The sequence below is a fragment of the Candoia aspera genome, chromosome 3 (assembly GCF_035149785.1).
Source record: "Candoia aspera isolate rCanAsp1 chromosome 3, rCanAsp1.hap2, whole genome shotgun sequence".
Taxonomy (NCBI): domain Eukaryota; kingdom Metazoa; phylum Chordata; class Lepidosauria; order Squamata; family Boidae; genus Candoia; species Candoia aspera.
This window is the reverse complement of record NC_086155.1, coordinates 112,845,965-112,863,126: the sequence shown is the minus strand read 5'-3', so window position 1 is coordinate 112,863,126 and position 17,162 is coordinate 112,845,965. Positions and strand designations below refer to the sequence as shown.

General features: G+C 39.7%; 1 protein-coding gene across 1 annotated transcript in view; it reads right to left on the bottom strand.

The window, feature by feature from the left end:
* DIAPH1 (diaphanous related formin 1) overlaps positions 1 to 16,739 on the bottom strand; it is a 71,482-nt gene extending 54,743 nt beyond the window's left edge. The window contains exons 1-4 of the mRNA XM_063298639.1: positions 16,372 to 16,739; positions 6,951 to 6,977; positions 4,636 to 4,794; positions 4,169 to 4,270 (exon numbers count right to left, since the gene is read on the bottom strand). Of these exons, the coding sequence (XP_063154709.1) occupies positions 4,169 to 4,270; positions 4,636 to 4,794; positions 6,951 to 6,977; positions 16,372 to 16,533 (450 nt within the window). The 5' untranslated portion in view covers positions 16,534 to 16,739. The remainder of the gene's footprint in view (positions 1 to 4,168; positions 4,271 to 4,635; positions 4,795 to 6,950; positions 6,978 to 16,371) is intronic.
* Between the last annotated feature and the right edge of the window lie 423 nt (positions 16,740 to 17,162).

Genomic DNA, 17,162 nt, shown 5'->3' with positions numbered 1-17,162 from the left:
CAGTTCAGGAAAAACTATAGCTATTGCATGAATTATAATTCTGCAGAAGCACCCTTTGCCACATCAACAACCTACAAATCCTATGACAGTTGAGAATTAAATGCTGTGGTGCCTGCCCTTTAGAACATCATTCTCCCAGAGCTTAGATTGGCCCTGACTCTGCTGGCTTTTTGCAAGACCTTAAAACATGGTTTTGTCACCAGGCTTGGAGATCTCAATGTGTGACAGAGCCCATGCAATGGTTAGGTTGATTTGTTGGCGGTGGTTGTTTTTTATATCAGCTGCTGATTATGTGTCTGTTTTTTATGGTTATCTGCTTTATGTTTTTAACTATTGTTAGCTGCCAGAGTCATGAATTGGAGATGGGTGGCTATATAAATAGAAACAAATAAACAAAGGTGCATTCTCTCAGACTGCAAACCTCCTCTTTTCTACATCTCCATCCCCCTCCCCCTCCCAAACCTGACTGTTGCCTTGGTAGTGGCTTTTTATCCTGTCCTTCATGGCCATTTGCTAAGCCTCCTACACAGAGCTAGGTGTTTACCAGCGTACAAATGATACCCCATTTAAAATTCTGCTGGCATGGGGGAAAAGATTAAATCCTGTGGGACATCTTAAGTTAATGGTTCAGGTGTCAAAATACTACCTTCTCTAAGGATCAGAACTACAGTAAAACTGCCCCCAAAGCACAAATCTATCTAGTCAGGAGAAGAATACCATGTCTGACAGTAATAAGAGCCACTGAAAGTTCAGGTACACTAGTAGGATTGTACTTCTATTCAGTTTCAACACTGGTCATGCTGTAATGTGATCACAGTATTATATACCATATTTAGGTCTGGATTTTTACTCAGCCATTCTAATACACTGCACGTGTTTTTCATCCATTTTCTTTTAGGCAAAGATATGCAAAAATTCAGAAGATTTTATAAGGAGCTAATATTTCTCATAGAGCTGTATATCCAAAGAGAACAAGAGTGGATCTGCTGCATACAAGGGGCCAAATACTAATTGGGAAAGTTCCATGATGTCATGATATCATGTCATGAAATCTTGAGCTACTGGGTAATCTCAGCATAAATATTTACAATGAGACATTTAGCCTTACTAAATTTCCTCTCTCATTTTATGAGGCCTTTATTACACTAATAGTAAGCCCAGAGAAAGATCCTACTAGATGTACAAATTATAGACCAATGTTACTCTTAATGATAGAAAATATTAACAGCAACATTAGATAGGAGTTCAAGGAACATAACAGCATATATAATTTATTTATTTGATTTATTTATTTGATTTCTATAGCCGCCCATCTCAGCGAGTGACTCTGGGTGGCTTACAACAATACAACTATAAAACAATTTAAACAATTACAATTAAAACAGTTAAAATATAAAATAAATACAGAATAAATATACATGGCTGCCAAGCGAGCAATGCATGAATGTCAATACAGCCAAGAGATGGGACCATCCACACGTTCGAGGCCCCAGGCCCGGGCACAAAGCCAGGTCTTCACGGCCTTACAAAAGGCCAGCAGGGGCAGGGACATCCTAATTTCTGGAGGGAGGATGTTCCAGAGGGCAGGCGCACGCCTTCTAGTTCCCGCCAACCGACACTCCCTGGCTGACGGGACCCACAGCATACCCAACCTACTAGATCGAACTGGACAGGCAGAAACTACTGAGTGAAGGCGGTCCCTTAGGTAACCCGGCCCCAAGCCATGAAGGGCTTTAAAGGTGACAACCAGCATCTTGAATTGCACCTGGAAGCACACCAGCAACCAATGCAGCTCCCGTAGCAGTGGTGTTACATGTGTCGAGTACCCGACATCATTTACTATCTGTGCAGCTGCATTCTGCATCAGTTGAAGCTTCCAAATGCTCTTCAAGGGCAGCCCCATGTAGAGCGCATTACAGTCGTCCAGATAATTTATCCAAATTAGTCTGCTTTTATAACAAAAATAGACAAATCATCTGAAAATATCTGTTGGGTGATTTATATTTTGGGCACAAAAACAGATAAATTAGAATCAGCTGTTTTAATTTTGTTGGATGCAGAAAAATCCTCTGATGTGGTTCAGATTAAATTTTTGAAGGGTGTCTTTTTAAAAAAGAGTTTGTTTCCCATCATCTGAGCAGTAGGTCCTATATAGTTGCTAAAGCTAAGCAGTCATCTAAAGTGCAATGGTCCTTAAGTTCAATTCCCAGTAGAGGGATTGAACCATACAGAGTAATATCTGGCTATTTATGTCTGATGATTCCTCCTAAGAATGAGAAGGCCTTCTCTTGGTGGTCAGTGTAACAGAAAAGAACTGCACACCATGTATAAACAGAAAAATGTAAAACCTTGTACACGGGGACATGACATAATGTAACATCTGTATTTCTCTCTCTCTCTCTCTGAGCTTAAGAAAAGGTGGACTGAATTAGCTGAATTACACAAATTACAGAATTTGCCATTGCATGAAGAATACTGGTTTATCAAGCCTGAGGTTCAGCAAAGAAAATTATGTTACATAGATGAAAATAAATGTAATTTTTTCATGTTGAACAGTAGATTCAAGAGATGAGTTTTTATCAGTTTTTGAAATGTCTTTATATTACAAAAATGAGAAGATGGAGCATTATGTTTTTGTATAGTTTAGATTTAATCATATGTTAAAGGGTTAAACCAGTATGTATTTATATGGATTGTTTTTCCTTCCCTCCCCCACATTTTAGCTTATTTTAATCACTGTTATGTACATTTTATTGTAATACCACCACTGTGTTATTTATTTGGGTTTGTTTTATTCCACCAATAAAATTATTTTAAAAAACACAAAAAATTGAAATTATTTAATGACTATCTAACTCCAAGACTGTCCTAAGTGGAGATAAACTCTCTAATCTACTGAGTTGAATGGTAGTATTCATTGACTTGATTCACTAATATGGCTGCCACAATGGGCCAGTCACTCTCTCTCAGCCCAACTCACCTCACAGGGTTGTTGTGGGGAAAATAGAAGGAGGAGGGCATATTAGGTATGTTCACTGCCTTGAGTTATTTATAAAAATATTAAAGGTGGGATACTTTTTTTTAAAAAAAAAGCAATTATCATAGAAAAGAGCTACAAAGTAGTAACAGACATGGATCCCAATCATTTAGAAACTCACTGATCCAGAATCAAAAGACTGAGAGAGCAAGTTAATTTTGATACCTTGATACTACCTTTGATTCCATGACCTCAACCAAAATTTCTAGACCAAAAAACTTGGTCTTGGCATTGGAAAAATTACAAAACTGTATACTAGGGAATTGTGGAGAAATTGTGATATGAGTCATGAGAAATCTTGCCAGGAGTTCTACTGATCAAGGGAATCAGAAGGACAGCATAGAACAGAGCTCTCAACCACCTATGAAGGAAGGCATCTCACTTACACAGGGTCTAGTAAAAACTGACTATAGTACTGGATGCTCTAGTCATTGGTGGCATCTGCAAAAAGGTTAATTTGGGGATGGTCCCAGAGATGAAAGAGATGGTGGAGAACTTCTGGCTTCAGCATTAATTTGTGGGCAACCATTTTGATCTGTTTGTGGGCATCTGACAGTGTGTTGCTTTCTCAGATCTCTCAGAAGCATGGTGAGAGATGCTGGGAGTTTTAGTTCAACATCAGGAGTGCCAAAAGTTGCCTACTCAGAACCATAGTTTATTATGACACAATTTAGTCAAGTTTTTTTATGGATTTTCATATTCTGGTTCTCCTCTTCTTGTACAGCTATGAGAGATTGCAACTTTCCACTTACTTTTAGATTCACAGCGGTTAAATGATGTTCAAACTGTAAAGTAACTATAATGAACAAGCATTATGCTCAATTAATGGCTGAAACTACCTTGGGTAGATTCCAATTTATAGCCTGAAGCCACTATAGCTTTGCCAGCTCCTCCTTTATCAGGAGAAGCCAGTAAATAAACAATCATATTAAACAACACTGTGCTCTATAATCAGAGAGCATTGTAACTGACTATAGACAGTGACATACAGAACGCCTGATTACCATCCATCCTTGACAGTTACCTCTTACATATAACTTTCAGACAGCTGCCACTTATCCTGCAACATGAAACAAGCAAGCTCCAGAAGTATTCTCTGAATTGTGACCACTCCACAACCCAAGAACTCACAGCTTTGGAAGTATGCAGGTACTGGGACACCATTTCTCTCTTTATACTAATGTCCTTCTCCCTTAGAGGCTGCTGCTTTTCCTCATTCAGATTCATATCCACCTAGTGAAGAAAGCATAAAAAATAGTCATAGAGTTGGAAGGGACCTAAGAGGTCATCAAGTCCAACCCCACGCACATTGCAGGATTCACTAACCCATCCCTGTTAGTTGACTATCCAGTCACATGAGGCTCTCTTCTTTTGACAAAATTATGAGTAAACAATACTTTCCTCCTCCCAAATGAATTCTGGTTTTAGCAGTTTTGTTGTTTGCTGTGGTAGAAAAATGAATCAGGAATCTTCTTTCCCATAGCAGAAAGAGAATGTTTCACAGCCCAGAAATCATACACATTTCATTTCAGTGTAACTCCAAGCAAGGTGAACTTTTAGTTTCGTCATTCTCAAGATGTGATTGTAAAGATACTTACCAGCATCTGCTCAAAGAGAACCAGCACATCTTCATCAGGAATAGCCTGCAATGTCTGACCTGACCCAGAAATATCTGAGTATGAAGCAGACGAATTCCTATATGTTGTACTGGGTTTTTCTTTCTCCTTCTTTATCCTCATACTGGTGAATCTCTCAAGCTGATTAATAAAATATAAAATTAGCATTGCTGTTCTTTTTTTATTCTTCTCTTCCATTCAATTTACAGAGTGTGCTACTTTCTTAACTATAATATAGGAGTACTTTGGCACTGTAATTGGAAAAATAAAAATCAATGTTCTTTTAAATCTCTTTATGTAATTCTGCTGATTACTAGGGCTGTGCAAAGCTTCAAATAGTGCCTTGATTCAGTGAAGCTTCTACTGAATCACTCCATCAAAAGAGATCACAGATCAAAACAGAGATTCACTTTGATGTACTGAATCAAGTGTCTGCAAAATGCTTTACAAAATTGATTGCTTTTCTGCTGCTCTATATTACACACACACAAACACACACTGTTGGAGGTTCAATTTCAAACAGAGAAAACAGTGAGAGGCATAAATGCATTGAGTGGCTAATGGGCTCTCTGTCACTCAAATTATGCCCAACGAAGGAGCTCTGTCACTTTATTAAACTATCAAACTCTTTGGGGTAGCAAGGCTAAAAATTACTTTGAACTATATTCACTTTCTCACCTCTCAGTGTCTTTTCTGTGGCCACTTAAGTCTTAACTCTATTGTTTCTTGTGCCAATAATGTTACAATTCTATGCTGGCCCTCCCAAAACAATTAAGAATATAGGCTCAAGATGGAATATTGACTCAAGGAAACCCAACATGCAATCTTGGGTCAAACTCTACTTTGGAGTAGGTTTAAACTTTTTGACAATGATTGAACGGGTACCTGACTAACACAGGGACTGTCCCAAACCTTTACTGTACAAGTCTCTAAGAAGAGACTTATGATTGAAGTATTGTCTCTTGCATTGGTCTTTTGCTAAAACTGTTTGGTTGCTATAATATATTTAAAACAAATAAAATAACTTTTTTTTTTGGATAGGGGATGGCAAGGCTATAAATGCCACTTTTCTGTGCTGGTCTCTTCCTCTGTTGTTTATCTCTATGGCTGTGTATCTCACTGTTCCAGCCTACTACTATTGCTTCTATGAACAATATATTGCTACAAGCCACTATACTATTAATCCTGACACTTGATAACCCCTTCCCAGCTTGCCAACTTGCTTGCTAAGCAGCCATCCCTCCTGTTATCCCACAAACCCCCAAAAAACAGAGACAACAAAGATACATCATTCTAGAAGGGCAACTAAAATTCTTCAGTTTCATACCACATCTGGCACCTCAGAAACATGGGTGGAAAAGAAAAGGCTTGTCCTTTGAACAATATTTGAAAAGTTTTCTTCTAAAGTTGGGATAGGACACTTTCTGCAGTTCTTTAGTACCCATAATTTCATTGCCACTCAACTACCTAAAAGCAGACTCTCCCTATTTCTGTCTTAAGGAGGCCTGCAACTTTATCCAAAGCAGATAATATACTATCCTTGAATAGGCTAATTCCATAACCATCAGAGCTTCCCTCTCATCTAAATTAAATTTCAGTTTGTTTATAGCTGGACAATCCATCACCACCACCTTTGGGATACAAATCCCAAATTTATTTGGGATTCCTATCTTCTCACTAGAGGCATCATTTGGGTACTAACAATACTTCAAACTAATTATCAAGATATTGTGTGCATTTTAAAGAAGAGAGAAAACAATGGGAATTCTTGTGGCTGCCTATCATCCCAATGCCTATCATGCACAGGAATATTTTACAGTATCAGTTTTTTATAAAGAAGGGAACTTCAGAAACAAACCATGTAACATAATATGCTATCTTCCAGGCCCATTCTAAAAATACAATCAAAGAGGATAGCATAGTCTGTGATAATAAACAGCTCTAAGAGGTTGAGAGTTACACTAACCTTTCAATCTGTTGGTGCAGACCACAGTTTTATCCACTGAACAAACTAGAAACCAGAGTCAAAGTGACTCTGCAAAAGATGTCATTAAATACCTACATAAATTCCTTGCAAAAAGAGTAGCATGAGGGAATAACATAAACAAGGATACTATACAATCTTGAAAAGTGGTTAACGTACTCTATCAAGGCAAACACTTAATAAAAGAGAAAAGGTAGAATAGTCATAAAGCTAGTAATGAAAACCCAGAGAAGAGAGTACACAGAATCTATTTTAGGATTTAGTGATAACAAAAACAGTTAATACCAAAAATAAATAACATGATCGCTCTTACCTCATCTGCCATTACACGCTTCAAATTCTACAATTGGGGGAAAAAAAGAGGAAAAGACAGAAAAAATGAATCAATACATTAAGAAAAATCCAGTAGCAAAAAAGAAATGGATGGGAATACACATAAGGTAGGCATTAATTACTTTAATGTCCACAAATATTTTCTTCTTAGCTATACAAAACACAATTAAACTTTCTAAATGTTCTTTAGATCTTATTTAATAGCAGTTCTTAAGTCCCCTGGGTATTTCATCCAATTCTGAAAATACTTTATATCAGTTTACAATCTAAAAAGAGCTTGAAATGTACTAGCAAGCTTTGTGTGAAACTGTATTTCAGATAGTATTCTATGCATATAGGAATCTAAGCTGGCTGTAAATTCAATAACCAAGATATTCTAAACCACCTTCTTAAAATATGAAGACAACAAAGGGCAGTTTTCTGAGGAACAGTTCCAAACTATATGTGAGGAATAAAAGAGAAAAGAGAAGAGAGAGGATACTGGGTGGAAAATCATTGGAAAAGAAACTGTTTAACTGATAGAATGTCCACTTGAATTGACTGAATTTCTGCATTTAAGCTCAATAATGCAAAAAGCATCAGCAAATGGGCAGACCTTCTCAAAGGAAAGAGATAAAATGTAATTCTTTCCTCCCCTGTTACAATTCAGAGGAAAGTTCTTCCACTGAATGTATGGTTTGAAATACAGGAAACTGCTGTGCTGTCACTGAGAAATATCCCCTCAATGAACTAGTGATCCTATATAACCAACATAGGGAACGTTTGGCCCATGGAGTTTTCCAATTCAGCTTACCATCCCTGATAGATCCCTCAAATATCTTCTTTGCTCTGGCCAAGATGTCTTCTCCACAATCCTGCCATTTTTTTACTTATAGGGAACATAGAAAACTTCTCATTTCCAATTAGCAGCCGATAAAACATGAAAACTCTTTTCCAACCCTGCAAAAGTTTTGCCTCCAATGTGGCATCACCTATTGTGTGTTTATATTCTAGCAAACCTAGAACTTAACCTAAACTTAATTACAGGTTGCCTTGTAAAGGCAGATATCCTGAATATCAAAATAAAAACCTAAGTATGAATTGTAAGAATGTCTGTTTTAGACACTGTTTTGAAAGATTGCTTTTAAACCACAAACTTTTCTATCAGTCACATATGGACATCTTTTGGTGTGGTCAGGCTACTACAAATGAGGAACTTTATATTTTCCATCATCTGTACCTTAGAAAACTTACTTAGAAATTTGTTATACAAGCTGGGGAGATAACTTTTCCTTCAAAACGAGAGATGTTCTAATGTTTTATATTCTTTCGGCCCCAGTTATCTCTACAACCAGACTAGGCCACAGCCTTCCAGAACACAGACATGATGCATATTGTATGTAAATAGGGCTAAAATGGGCATGGGACAGATGGAGACCACAGCCAGGCATGCAAGCTGCAATTCCAATGTCACTGCTGCTGACAGCAATCTTTGCACAGATCTCAAAGGTAGCTACTTACAGAGATCTAATGCATACATCTAGAAAGATTGGCAAGGCAGCTTATAAACTATAAGTCTGTCTGACTGAAGACACCTGCCATACAGAACAATGCCTTATCAGGATCACAAACAGAGTTGTGAGCACCATTCAGTTCACATCCTTACACTAAACATGATTCATAGAATAATAGAATGTAAGGATTAAAAGGTCCCATGGAGATCATCCAGTCCAACCCACTGCCAGTGCAGGAATCCACTACTACATGATGATCTCTACAAGCAGCCCACATTACAGTGCCAAAGCAGATAGAGAAAAATGAAAATAATCACTCTTTACTGAAAAAAAAAGTTATAAACACAGAATGAGTAAAGGCTAAGCTAATCTCCTTAAAGCAGAAGCGCAAAAAGTGAAGTCCTTGTGTGGCATGTGACTTAGAAGGACAGCCAACGTGGACTATAAAACTCCCTTGATTCTTCTCTGTCCCCTAACCCTTACCCCTCTTTTCCTCCTTGCTGCATTAGCCACTGTGCGCACCGTCTCTTTTTCTCCTCCTTCTGGATTTTCTCAAAGATCCCCCTCTCAAACTCAGGAAGAAGTGCCAACTCAGGCATGCATGTAACTTGGCTCTTTCTGCTTGGTGTAACTGCTCCCCCTCTATGACCAGTGGGCCTTAAAAAATGTTAAGTGTGGCTCCAGTCAGTAAAAGATTGCTTACCCATGGTTTAGGACTACTGTACTTAGATTTTGCAAAGTTATAAATGATCTACAATTCATCTTTTCTTTCTGTATTCTATCTAATCCTCACTTTCTTTAATTCCCATATGTGTAATTGTATTCTTTAGGCTCTTTGATTTTAGTATCTGTTTTTAGGCTAACACACTTGAAAACTCAGGAGTTTTGTTTCCTATCAGTTTAGTTGTAAATTCAGGATACACAATTATAGGTCTGAGGAGAAAGGAACCAGCATTTTTGGCAGGTGGCAATCATAACAGAAATTTATGAGATCTCTGTATAAAGGAACAAGAAATCAAGGGAGCCGATCAGAACTTCAGTGAATGCTAAGCTAGATCTTCCATGTTTCTATGCATTGCTTTCTAAATTGCTCATTTTTGCTTCACTTTGTTTTGCAGCATCAAACTTAAAATTCTACTTGAGCAAAATGCAACACTTCTCATACATACTTCTCATTTGGGTGAAACAACTCCGCCTCCCTTGTCTTAGCATTTCATATCTGACTAAGACATTCTCTCTCCCCACTTGTGGTTTGAAATACAGGAAACAAGCTACCCACCCAAAGGCCTACAGCTAACGGAACAGGCTACAGTGATGAAACAAGTTAGCAAGCAAGCACTTTTGAAACTGTTACACCCAGAAGAGCACCCAGCATGCTTTAATATTACATCAAAAGTAGAAACAAGCACTGTGTCTGCCTAAAGTGTACTTCTGCCCTGTCTAAAATGAGCACTGTTCTAACACATCAAAACTTTAACCTTTTGACACATGCACCATAAACAGTCAAAAACTCAAACAGTAACAGAGGAAAAAAATGCAATCAGATCTAGATTGAGAGGCATTACTATCATTACTATGCCACTACTCAAAGAACAGGAACTCCAGGCTGTCTTGCTGACTCTTATGCTGAATTACTACATAAGCAGCATCAACTAAATAACTGCTTCTTTCAAATACAGGAGAGGTTTAATCAATAAATCCGTATCACAAAGCCGAAATATAAACTTTGGAGAATATCATTAGAAGACTCAATTGCTAACTAGAATCCAGTGTCAGCTGAATGACTTCTGCCCTTCCAATAATAGTTAAATAGGTATTTTATTGTTTCAGAAATGTAAAAGCCATGGGTAGTGGTTTTGTTGGGAGAATTTTGAAAATGAGTTTTTCCTACCCCCTTTTCCTAGAAAAGGGACCAGGCAAGTTCTAAGAAAAAGGGAAGTTAGACTAAGGCAAATGACAGAGATCTCATCCTACCTAAATCTTTTGGATGATATGCTAGCCTATGAACTGGCTAACCTGTGTGACTAAGGATGTGACATTAGCAATCTCCAAAGGAGAGAAGACCACCTGGTTGCAGAAATGGCCCAGCAAAAGTATAGCCCCAGCCCAAAGCGGAGATTGGACTATTAAGTGCATGTTCTACCCAGTAGTATCAGCCAGAGCCTCAGTTTCAGGAGTACATTCTCCTTAGTAAGATTATGTTTAGTGACCATATCTTAAGGAGGTGTTCTTAGTGCCTACTACAGAAAGAAGCATTCTGCACTACCTCAGTAAGCCAGAGGAAGGAGATAAGATGAATCTGCTCCAGAAGCAGTGAACTGTCACTTGCCACCTCCCCCTCAGACAACATCCCAAGAGAAAAATTGTTCTTAAGCGCAGATTACACTCCATTGCTCACACCCGGATGCTGTCCTGGGTGGAGTAACTCATCTTCCTCAATAAAAACCTTCTTACTAAATTTCCAAGCCCTACTAATGGAGGATTACTAAGATTTACCCCTTACTTTACCTCTAGACTACTGCCACAAAGCATATATCATGATAATGGATGTGCTGGGCTTCAGTCACTGACTCACCTGGCACATACTGGGACTAAATTACCATCGCCCTATGCACATACAGTACTACAGTCTCACCTACCCCCAAATATTCACATATAGCCAATTACCATGGTTGCTAGGCCTTAATCACTGACTCACATTTTAATTGTGCAAATGAGAAAAGTCAAAGGTCATATGGTAACCAACCGCTACAAATATGTAAAAGGCTGAAATGTACAATAAAAAGTGTAGTTCTCTGTTGACAAGAACCAGCAGATTAACATTAAAAGAGATTTGGGCTGAATTTTAAGAGAATTTCTAATGGTAAGAACTATTGAGCAATGGAACTGTCTGCCTAGATGAGTGGTGAGCTTTGCCTTGTCAGAGATTTTCAGATGGGGACTTGATGGCTACTTGCTGGAGATAGTTTAGTGCAGGGGTTCTCAAACTGTGATCCTTAAAATTAATTAATTTGTGTGACCACCCCCCTAGGAATTACCTTAATGATTTCTTTGGGGTAGGGATGGGCAAGAAATAAATATACCACTTATTTTTAGTAATTAAATGTTAATTTATATATCAAATAAATGATAATTAAGCTGTGATAAGTTATAAAATAAAACCTCAGGAAGATGAATCTAAAACAGTATTACTATTAACTAAATTCAACGTATTAAACACAAACAGTTTATGATACTGTACTGAAAGTTTTTAATTCAACAACCAGAAGGGGGAAAATATTTTTTTATAGGCATCAGCATTTCACTATTATTGAAGAAATACAGAGTAACTTTTGCCCCACTCATTTGGACAGTAGCATTCATCCACTACCTCTCCTATAGTGTGCCAGCAAAGTTATGGAGTGGCAATGGCTGATGGGTGCTGTACTCCAACACACTAGAAGCTGAAACTTTCATAATCAGCACTGAGAGCCAGTTTGGTCTAGTGGTTAAAGCAACGGGCTAGAAACCAGGAGATTGAGAGTTCTAGTCCCGCCTTAGGCATGACAGCCGGCTGGATGACCTTGGGCCAGTCACTCTCTCTCTCAGCCCAACTCACCTCACAAGGTTGTTGTTGTGGGGAAAAGAGTTAGAAGAAGGAGTATTTGGTATGTTGGCCTCCCTGAGTTATTTATAAAAAAATAAATAAAAGGATAATAAATAAATAAATAACAATATTTCTGCCTCCTAAAGCCTGGGTTTCAGGAAAACCTGGGGTGGAGGTGGGAGGAATGTGCACTACCAGTCTCCTCCCATGCAAAGGAATCAACTTCTCCCCACATTCATTTTTGGATGCTTTTTCAGAAAGCATCCCCAGCAGCCACAGCAGGCCCCTATTTCTTTCACTTCACCTATACAGTATGCGGCTTGGCTTTGCTTTCTCTCCTCCCTCTGCCAAAAGGGTTCACCCAAACACATTGGCAACTTGTCCACACTGCACTTTACCCAACAGATTTTCCCATGAGGCAGCAGTAGCAGCTGCAGCAGCTGCAACATTTCCCCCCCCCCTGCACACTTGCTCAGGCAAAGGTAGAACATTGACCTTCCTGTCTGCTTTGAATGAACTGGCAGCTAGCTTGTCCAGGCAGAGAGGGAAGCTTTACATGAGACCCTCCACAAAAAATGCAAACTCCCTTAATTTGTTTGCAATATTCACAGCTCAAGAACTGCCAATTTATTGGTTTAGTGCATTAAAAACGGGATTGGAACAGAAATCCTACAAGGCCCCCTCCAGCTCAGATAATCTGTGATTCTAGGAGAAGGGTAATGAAAATGGACATTGAAGTGTTTTATCTTTTAACTTAAATTAGATGTTAATATTTCTTAAAGCATTGTGTAAAAAAATTATACCCAACTCAAAGATATCAAAATAATCAATTATGATAACTCCCAATTATATTCTATAAAGATGCATATTGAAAATAATATATGAACTGATAGGTCTCACTTATTCTGCAGGTGGCCTTCTAAAACAGCAGACACAACCAAGTTCTTATCTCTCACTAAATGTGCAAAGAAAAATAAAATATATAGGACTGGAACCAAATTAGCTCTATTGCAAGGTATCTAGTCAACCTAATTAGCAGTATCTTTTGAGCACTGTATCGAAAACCAATTTAATCCAATGGCAGATTGTGAACAAATGGGCACAGAGTTCACAAACAAGTTCCATCCCAAAATCCAGGGAGGAATTAAAAACTCAGAAAATCCAGATAAATTTGAATCATCATCTATCCTACTTTGGCCTTTGCCTTACCATGAAATTCAGTAACTCTAGCTACTACAAAGCTGACCACCTCAAGGCTCACAGAGTAAAAAGTCTTTGAAACTTATGAACTAAGTATTCTCAACTAAGACAGACTCCAGCTAACCTAATACCAAGCCATGCTGCACACATTTGCCAATATGGGCAGTAATATTCAAAATTTTTGAGAGGTTCAGAGAAATAAGTTTGCACTCCCCACATGTGGTCTCTGGAACAAGTCACCCAACACAGCGATCAAGACCATTTTCATCCCATGACCAAGCCAAAAGCCAGACTGGAATGGATATACATAACCTTTATTGTCTAAAACAGCCTGGATTTTACAGGGCCTTGCTCAAGTAAGGAATTCTACACAGAGAACAATAATTAACTTTAGTGTCAGATAATTTCCTCTCAACTGAGGAAATTATTACAGCTTCTTCCAAGGAAATATCCATTATTTCCAAGCTACTAGTTCTGATCTAAGAAAGCAAGTACCAAATAGCAAATGTAGACTTCAGTTCTCCAAACAGATTATCTTTAGATTAAATGTTTTTTTAATTTGTTCAGGAGAACAAGATTAGGCATTTTTGTGGTTCTTTATATCGCTGATTCTTGACAAAACTACAACATATCAGTTCACTGATCCAGGGGTGCTCCTTGGCACTGAGCAGCTCTTGGTGAACCAGGAAAGGCCTTGGAAGACAAAGACTGAATCACACCAAACATGGCTAAGAGCTCATAGCAATAAAAGCAGCGAAACATCAATATTTCTCCACTCTTGTTGCATTCTCAGAATGCCAGCCAGCAGTACTTTTTAAAGGCACCCAGACTTTAAGTAAGGATAGGTTGGAAGATCATCTGTTGGATTGCTGTGAGGAATTCTCTAGGTATCTGGTGAATAAAATCATTTAGATCAGCTTGGAGTTGGACCAAGACCACGTCTTGCCAGATTTCCTGGGATAAATTTGAATATGTCCTAAAAAGTGGACAGGATTCTTTATGACATCAGCTTCGCCCTGTATAGTCTGGGTTTCTTTCTTTCATGGTTGGTGAAAGCTCCAGAGAAGCAACTAGGAGCAAGGTCAGGATGGTGCTAAAAGCATCCTTAAGAAAGTGATGCTGCCTGACTTGAAGGAGCAGTGGTATGCCCCCTCCTCAAGAAACCATTCACCTAGGAATCCTGGATAATTATCAGCTGGCCTCTAGCCTTTCCCTTCTTAAGGAAGTTGTTGAAAAGGTGGTGGACTTGCAGCTGCAGAGAGCCCAGGAAAAAAATTGATTATCTGGACTCATTTCAGTTGGGTTTCAGGCCTAGGTATGGCACTGAGATGGCTTGATTGCACTTGTGAATAGCCTCTGAAGAGACCAGGATAGGGTGAATACAAGCTTCCTGGTGTTGTCCAATCTCTAGTGGCCTTCATGCCATTGAGCACTGTATCCTTCTGGACAGCCTCTGAGGGCAAGGAAGGGGTAATGGGGTCAATGATCTCCCAGTTCCTATTTAAGCTGGGCAGAGCATGCATCAACACAGGGTCAGGTAAGTGAGCATAAAATGATGCACAAAAAAGTAACTGTACATATATGTTGATACAGTCTGAGCTGTCTGGAATTAACTGGGATAAAGATCTGGAAATCAGAGCGATAGCTCAGTGAAAATGTCAGCTTGGTGTGCAGCAGCTGTGAAAAAAACAAACATATCCCATGCTAGAAAACCTTAGAAATGCATTGAAAAATAAAGCATCTTATACAAATCTATGGTATGTCTCATCTCTATACAGTTCTGGTTACATTTGAAAAATTAATATAATACAGCTGGAAAACATGCAGAAGAAGGCAACCAAAATGATCAGAGGACTCCAAATGTCCCTACAAGAAAAGGCTTGAAATTCTGGGATTTGAAGTTTGGAAAAATAGCAACTGAGGACAGACATGAATGAGATATTAAACATGGAATGAGAAAGTAGGCATAAGAAGTTCTTTTCCCAAGAGCCAGCTTGGTGTAATGGTTAAGGTGTTGGACTAGAAACTGGGAGACTATGAGTTCCAGTACTCCCTTAGGCACTGAAGCCAGTTATGGACACTACCATTGCACAAAATAAAGGCAGGATACACAGAAGCCGGTCATGGACACTACCGTTGCACAAAATAAAGGCAGGATACCAATCAAATAATAAACACTAGGACTAGAAGTTGTCCAGTGAAGCTAATCGGAAGACATGGAACAGACAAAATAAAGTATTAATGCACATAGCTGTGGAATTCATTTCTCAAGATCTATGAAGGTCCCAAACTTGGACAGCTTTTAAGAGGGGTTGGATGATTCAAGGAGGCCAGCTCTATCGAAGGCTAATAATCTTGAAAAATCAATGTTATCACCAGGTTGGGGATAGCTTGCTTCCAAATATATGTTGCAAGGGAACAAGTAGTGAAAGATATTTTTCCACCTCTTGCTTGGAACAACTCAGAGTCTGGCCACTATTGGAAACCAAATGTTGAACTAAGCTAGATCTTGCCTGACCCAACTCTTACATTCTAATCTGCTCTAATCCCTTCAAAAGTACTCTAAGAACAGCTTCAGAGGACTCTAAGAAGGAGACTTTGCTGCTAGCTAAAAAAATGCAGCTAAAGGTCTCAGCCCGCTTTTCTCTGCTATATATGTTTACTTTTTCAATGGACCTTAATCCAGGTATGATTTAGAAACTCTGAGCTTTAAAACAGAATAGAAAGGTACAGAAAATTAAGTGAAGATTAGGGTTAAGATTAATCAAGATACAGCCCAGGAATCCTGCAAACGCGGAGAACGAACTAAATCTATAGGAAAAACTTCCCAGCAGAGGTGGTGAGGCAAGACGTGAATCGAGGCCTGAATCATACCCAGGCAGACAGAATTCAGACTCTGCTATTGGACGGACCCAGGAGGAAAGGAAACTTCCTGCCTCACCCCGTCCTATCGCCCAGCGGAGAACCTGATGGGACCCTGCCTGCACCCGTAAGCAAGGCCGAACCGGCTCTACCAGCCCAGGGAGCCAAAGAAAAGGCGGGTAGGGCAGCTCCGCCAGAGAGCTCCCGCAGATCCCTTTGCTGTAAGGCAGGTGGCCTCCCTCTCTCTCCAGACTACTTACGAATTTCCGCGGTTTGCCGCCGCCGCCGCCGCCGCCTCCACCTGGCTCTCCTGCTACCGCAGCTACTGAAGATTCGTCAGCGCTCTTGCCCTTCTTCTTCTCTCGGCCGGCTCCGCGCGCGGACCCGGACCCGGACCCGGCTCCGCTCCCGCCGCTCTCCATTGCGCTCGACTGGGCAAGGCCCGCGCCCGTAGACCTCAACTTTAGCGAGCAGAACCAGCAGCGCAATAGCGGCTACAGCAGAAGGTGCCGCGCTATTCGGACACCGGCGCTCGCAGCAGGACTCGTTCACCAACGGTCGGCTCCACTGTGAACCGCTGCGCCGGCCCACTGGAGCCGCCGCTTCCTTGTCGTTCGGAATGTACGGCACGCCCACTGTGTCGTCACCGCGCTCCTCAAAGTAAGCTCCTCAAAAATGAGAAAGCGGGAAGCCGCCTATCTGTGGCTGAACAGGTACCGTTCTGATAGAGATAGGTCGGCTAGAACCGCTGAACTAGAAACTTCCAAGTTCCCTTTGTTTTTTCTTTCCAGGATCGAAATTGAAGCTGCTTAATCAACGCAACCATTGGAAACCTATTTTTTTTCTTCATTTTTTTAGCTGGTATGAAAAATATGCATTTAAATCCAGTTTTAAAGCCCTGTAAACAATTTTGTCCCATTTCCAGCAAAACCTCTCAAAGAAATATTTTAGGTTCTAGCAGAAGTCAAACGCATCTCGCAGTCCAGCTGGAGCGCTCGGTTGGTTTCAAAAGTCTTGGATCAATTGACTTGCGTGCCAACATTACTCAGAC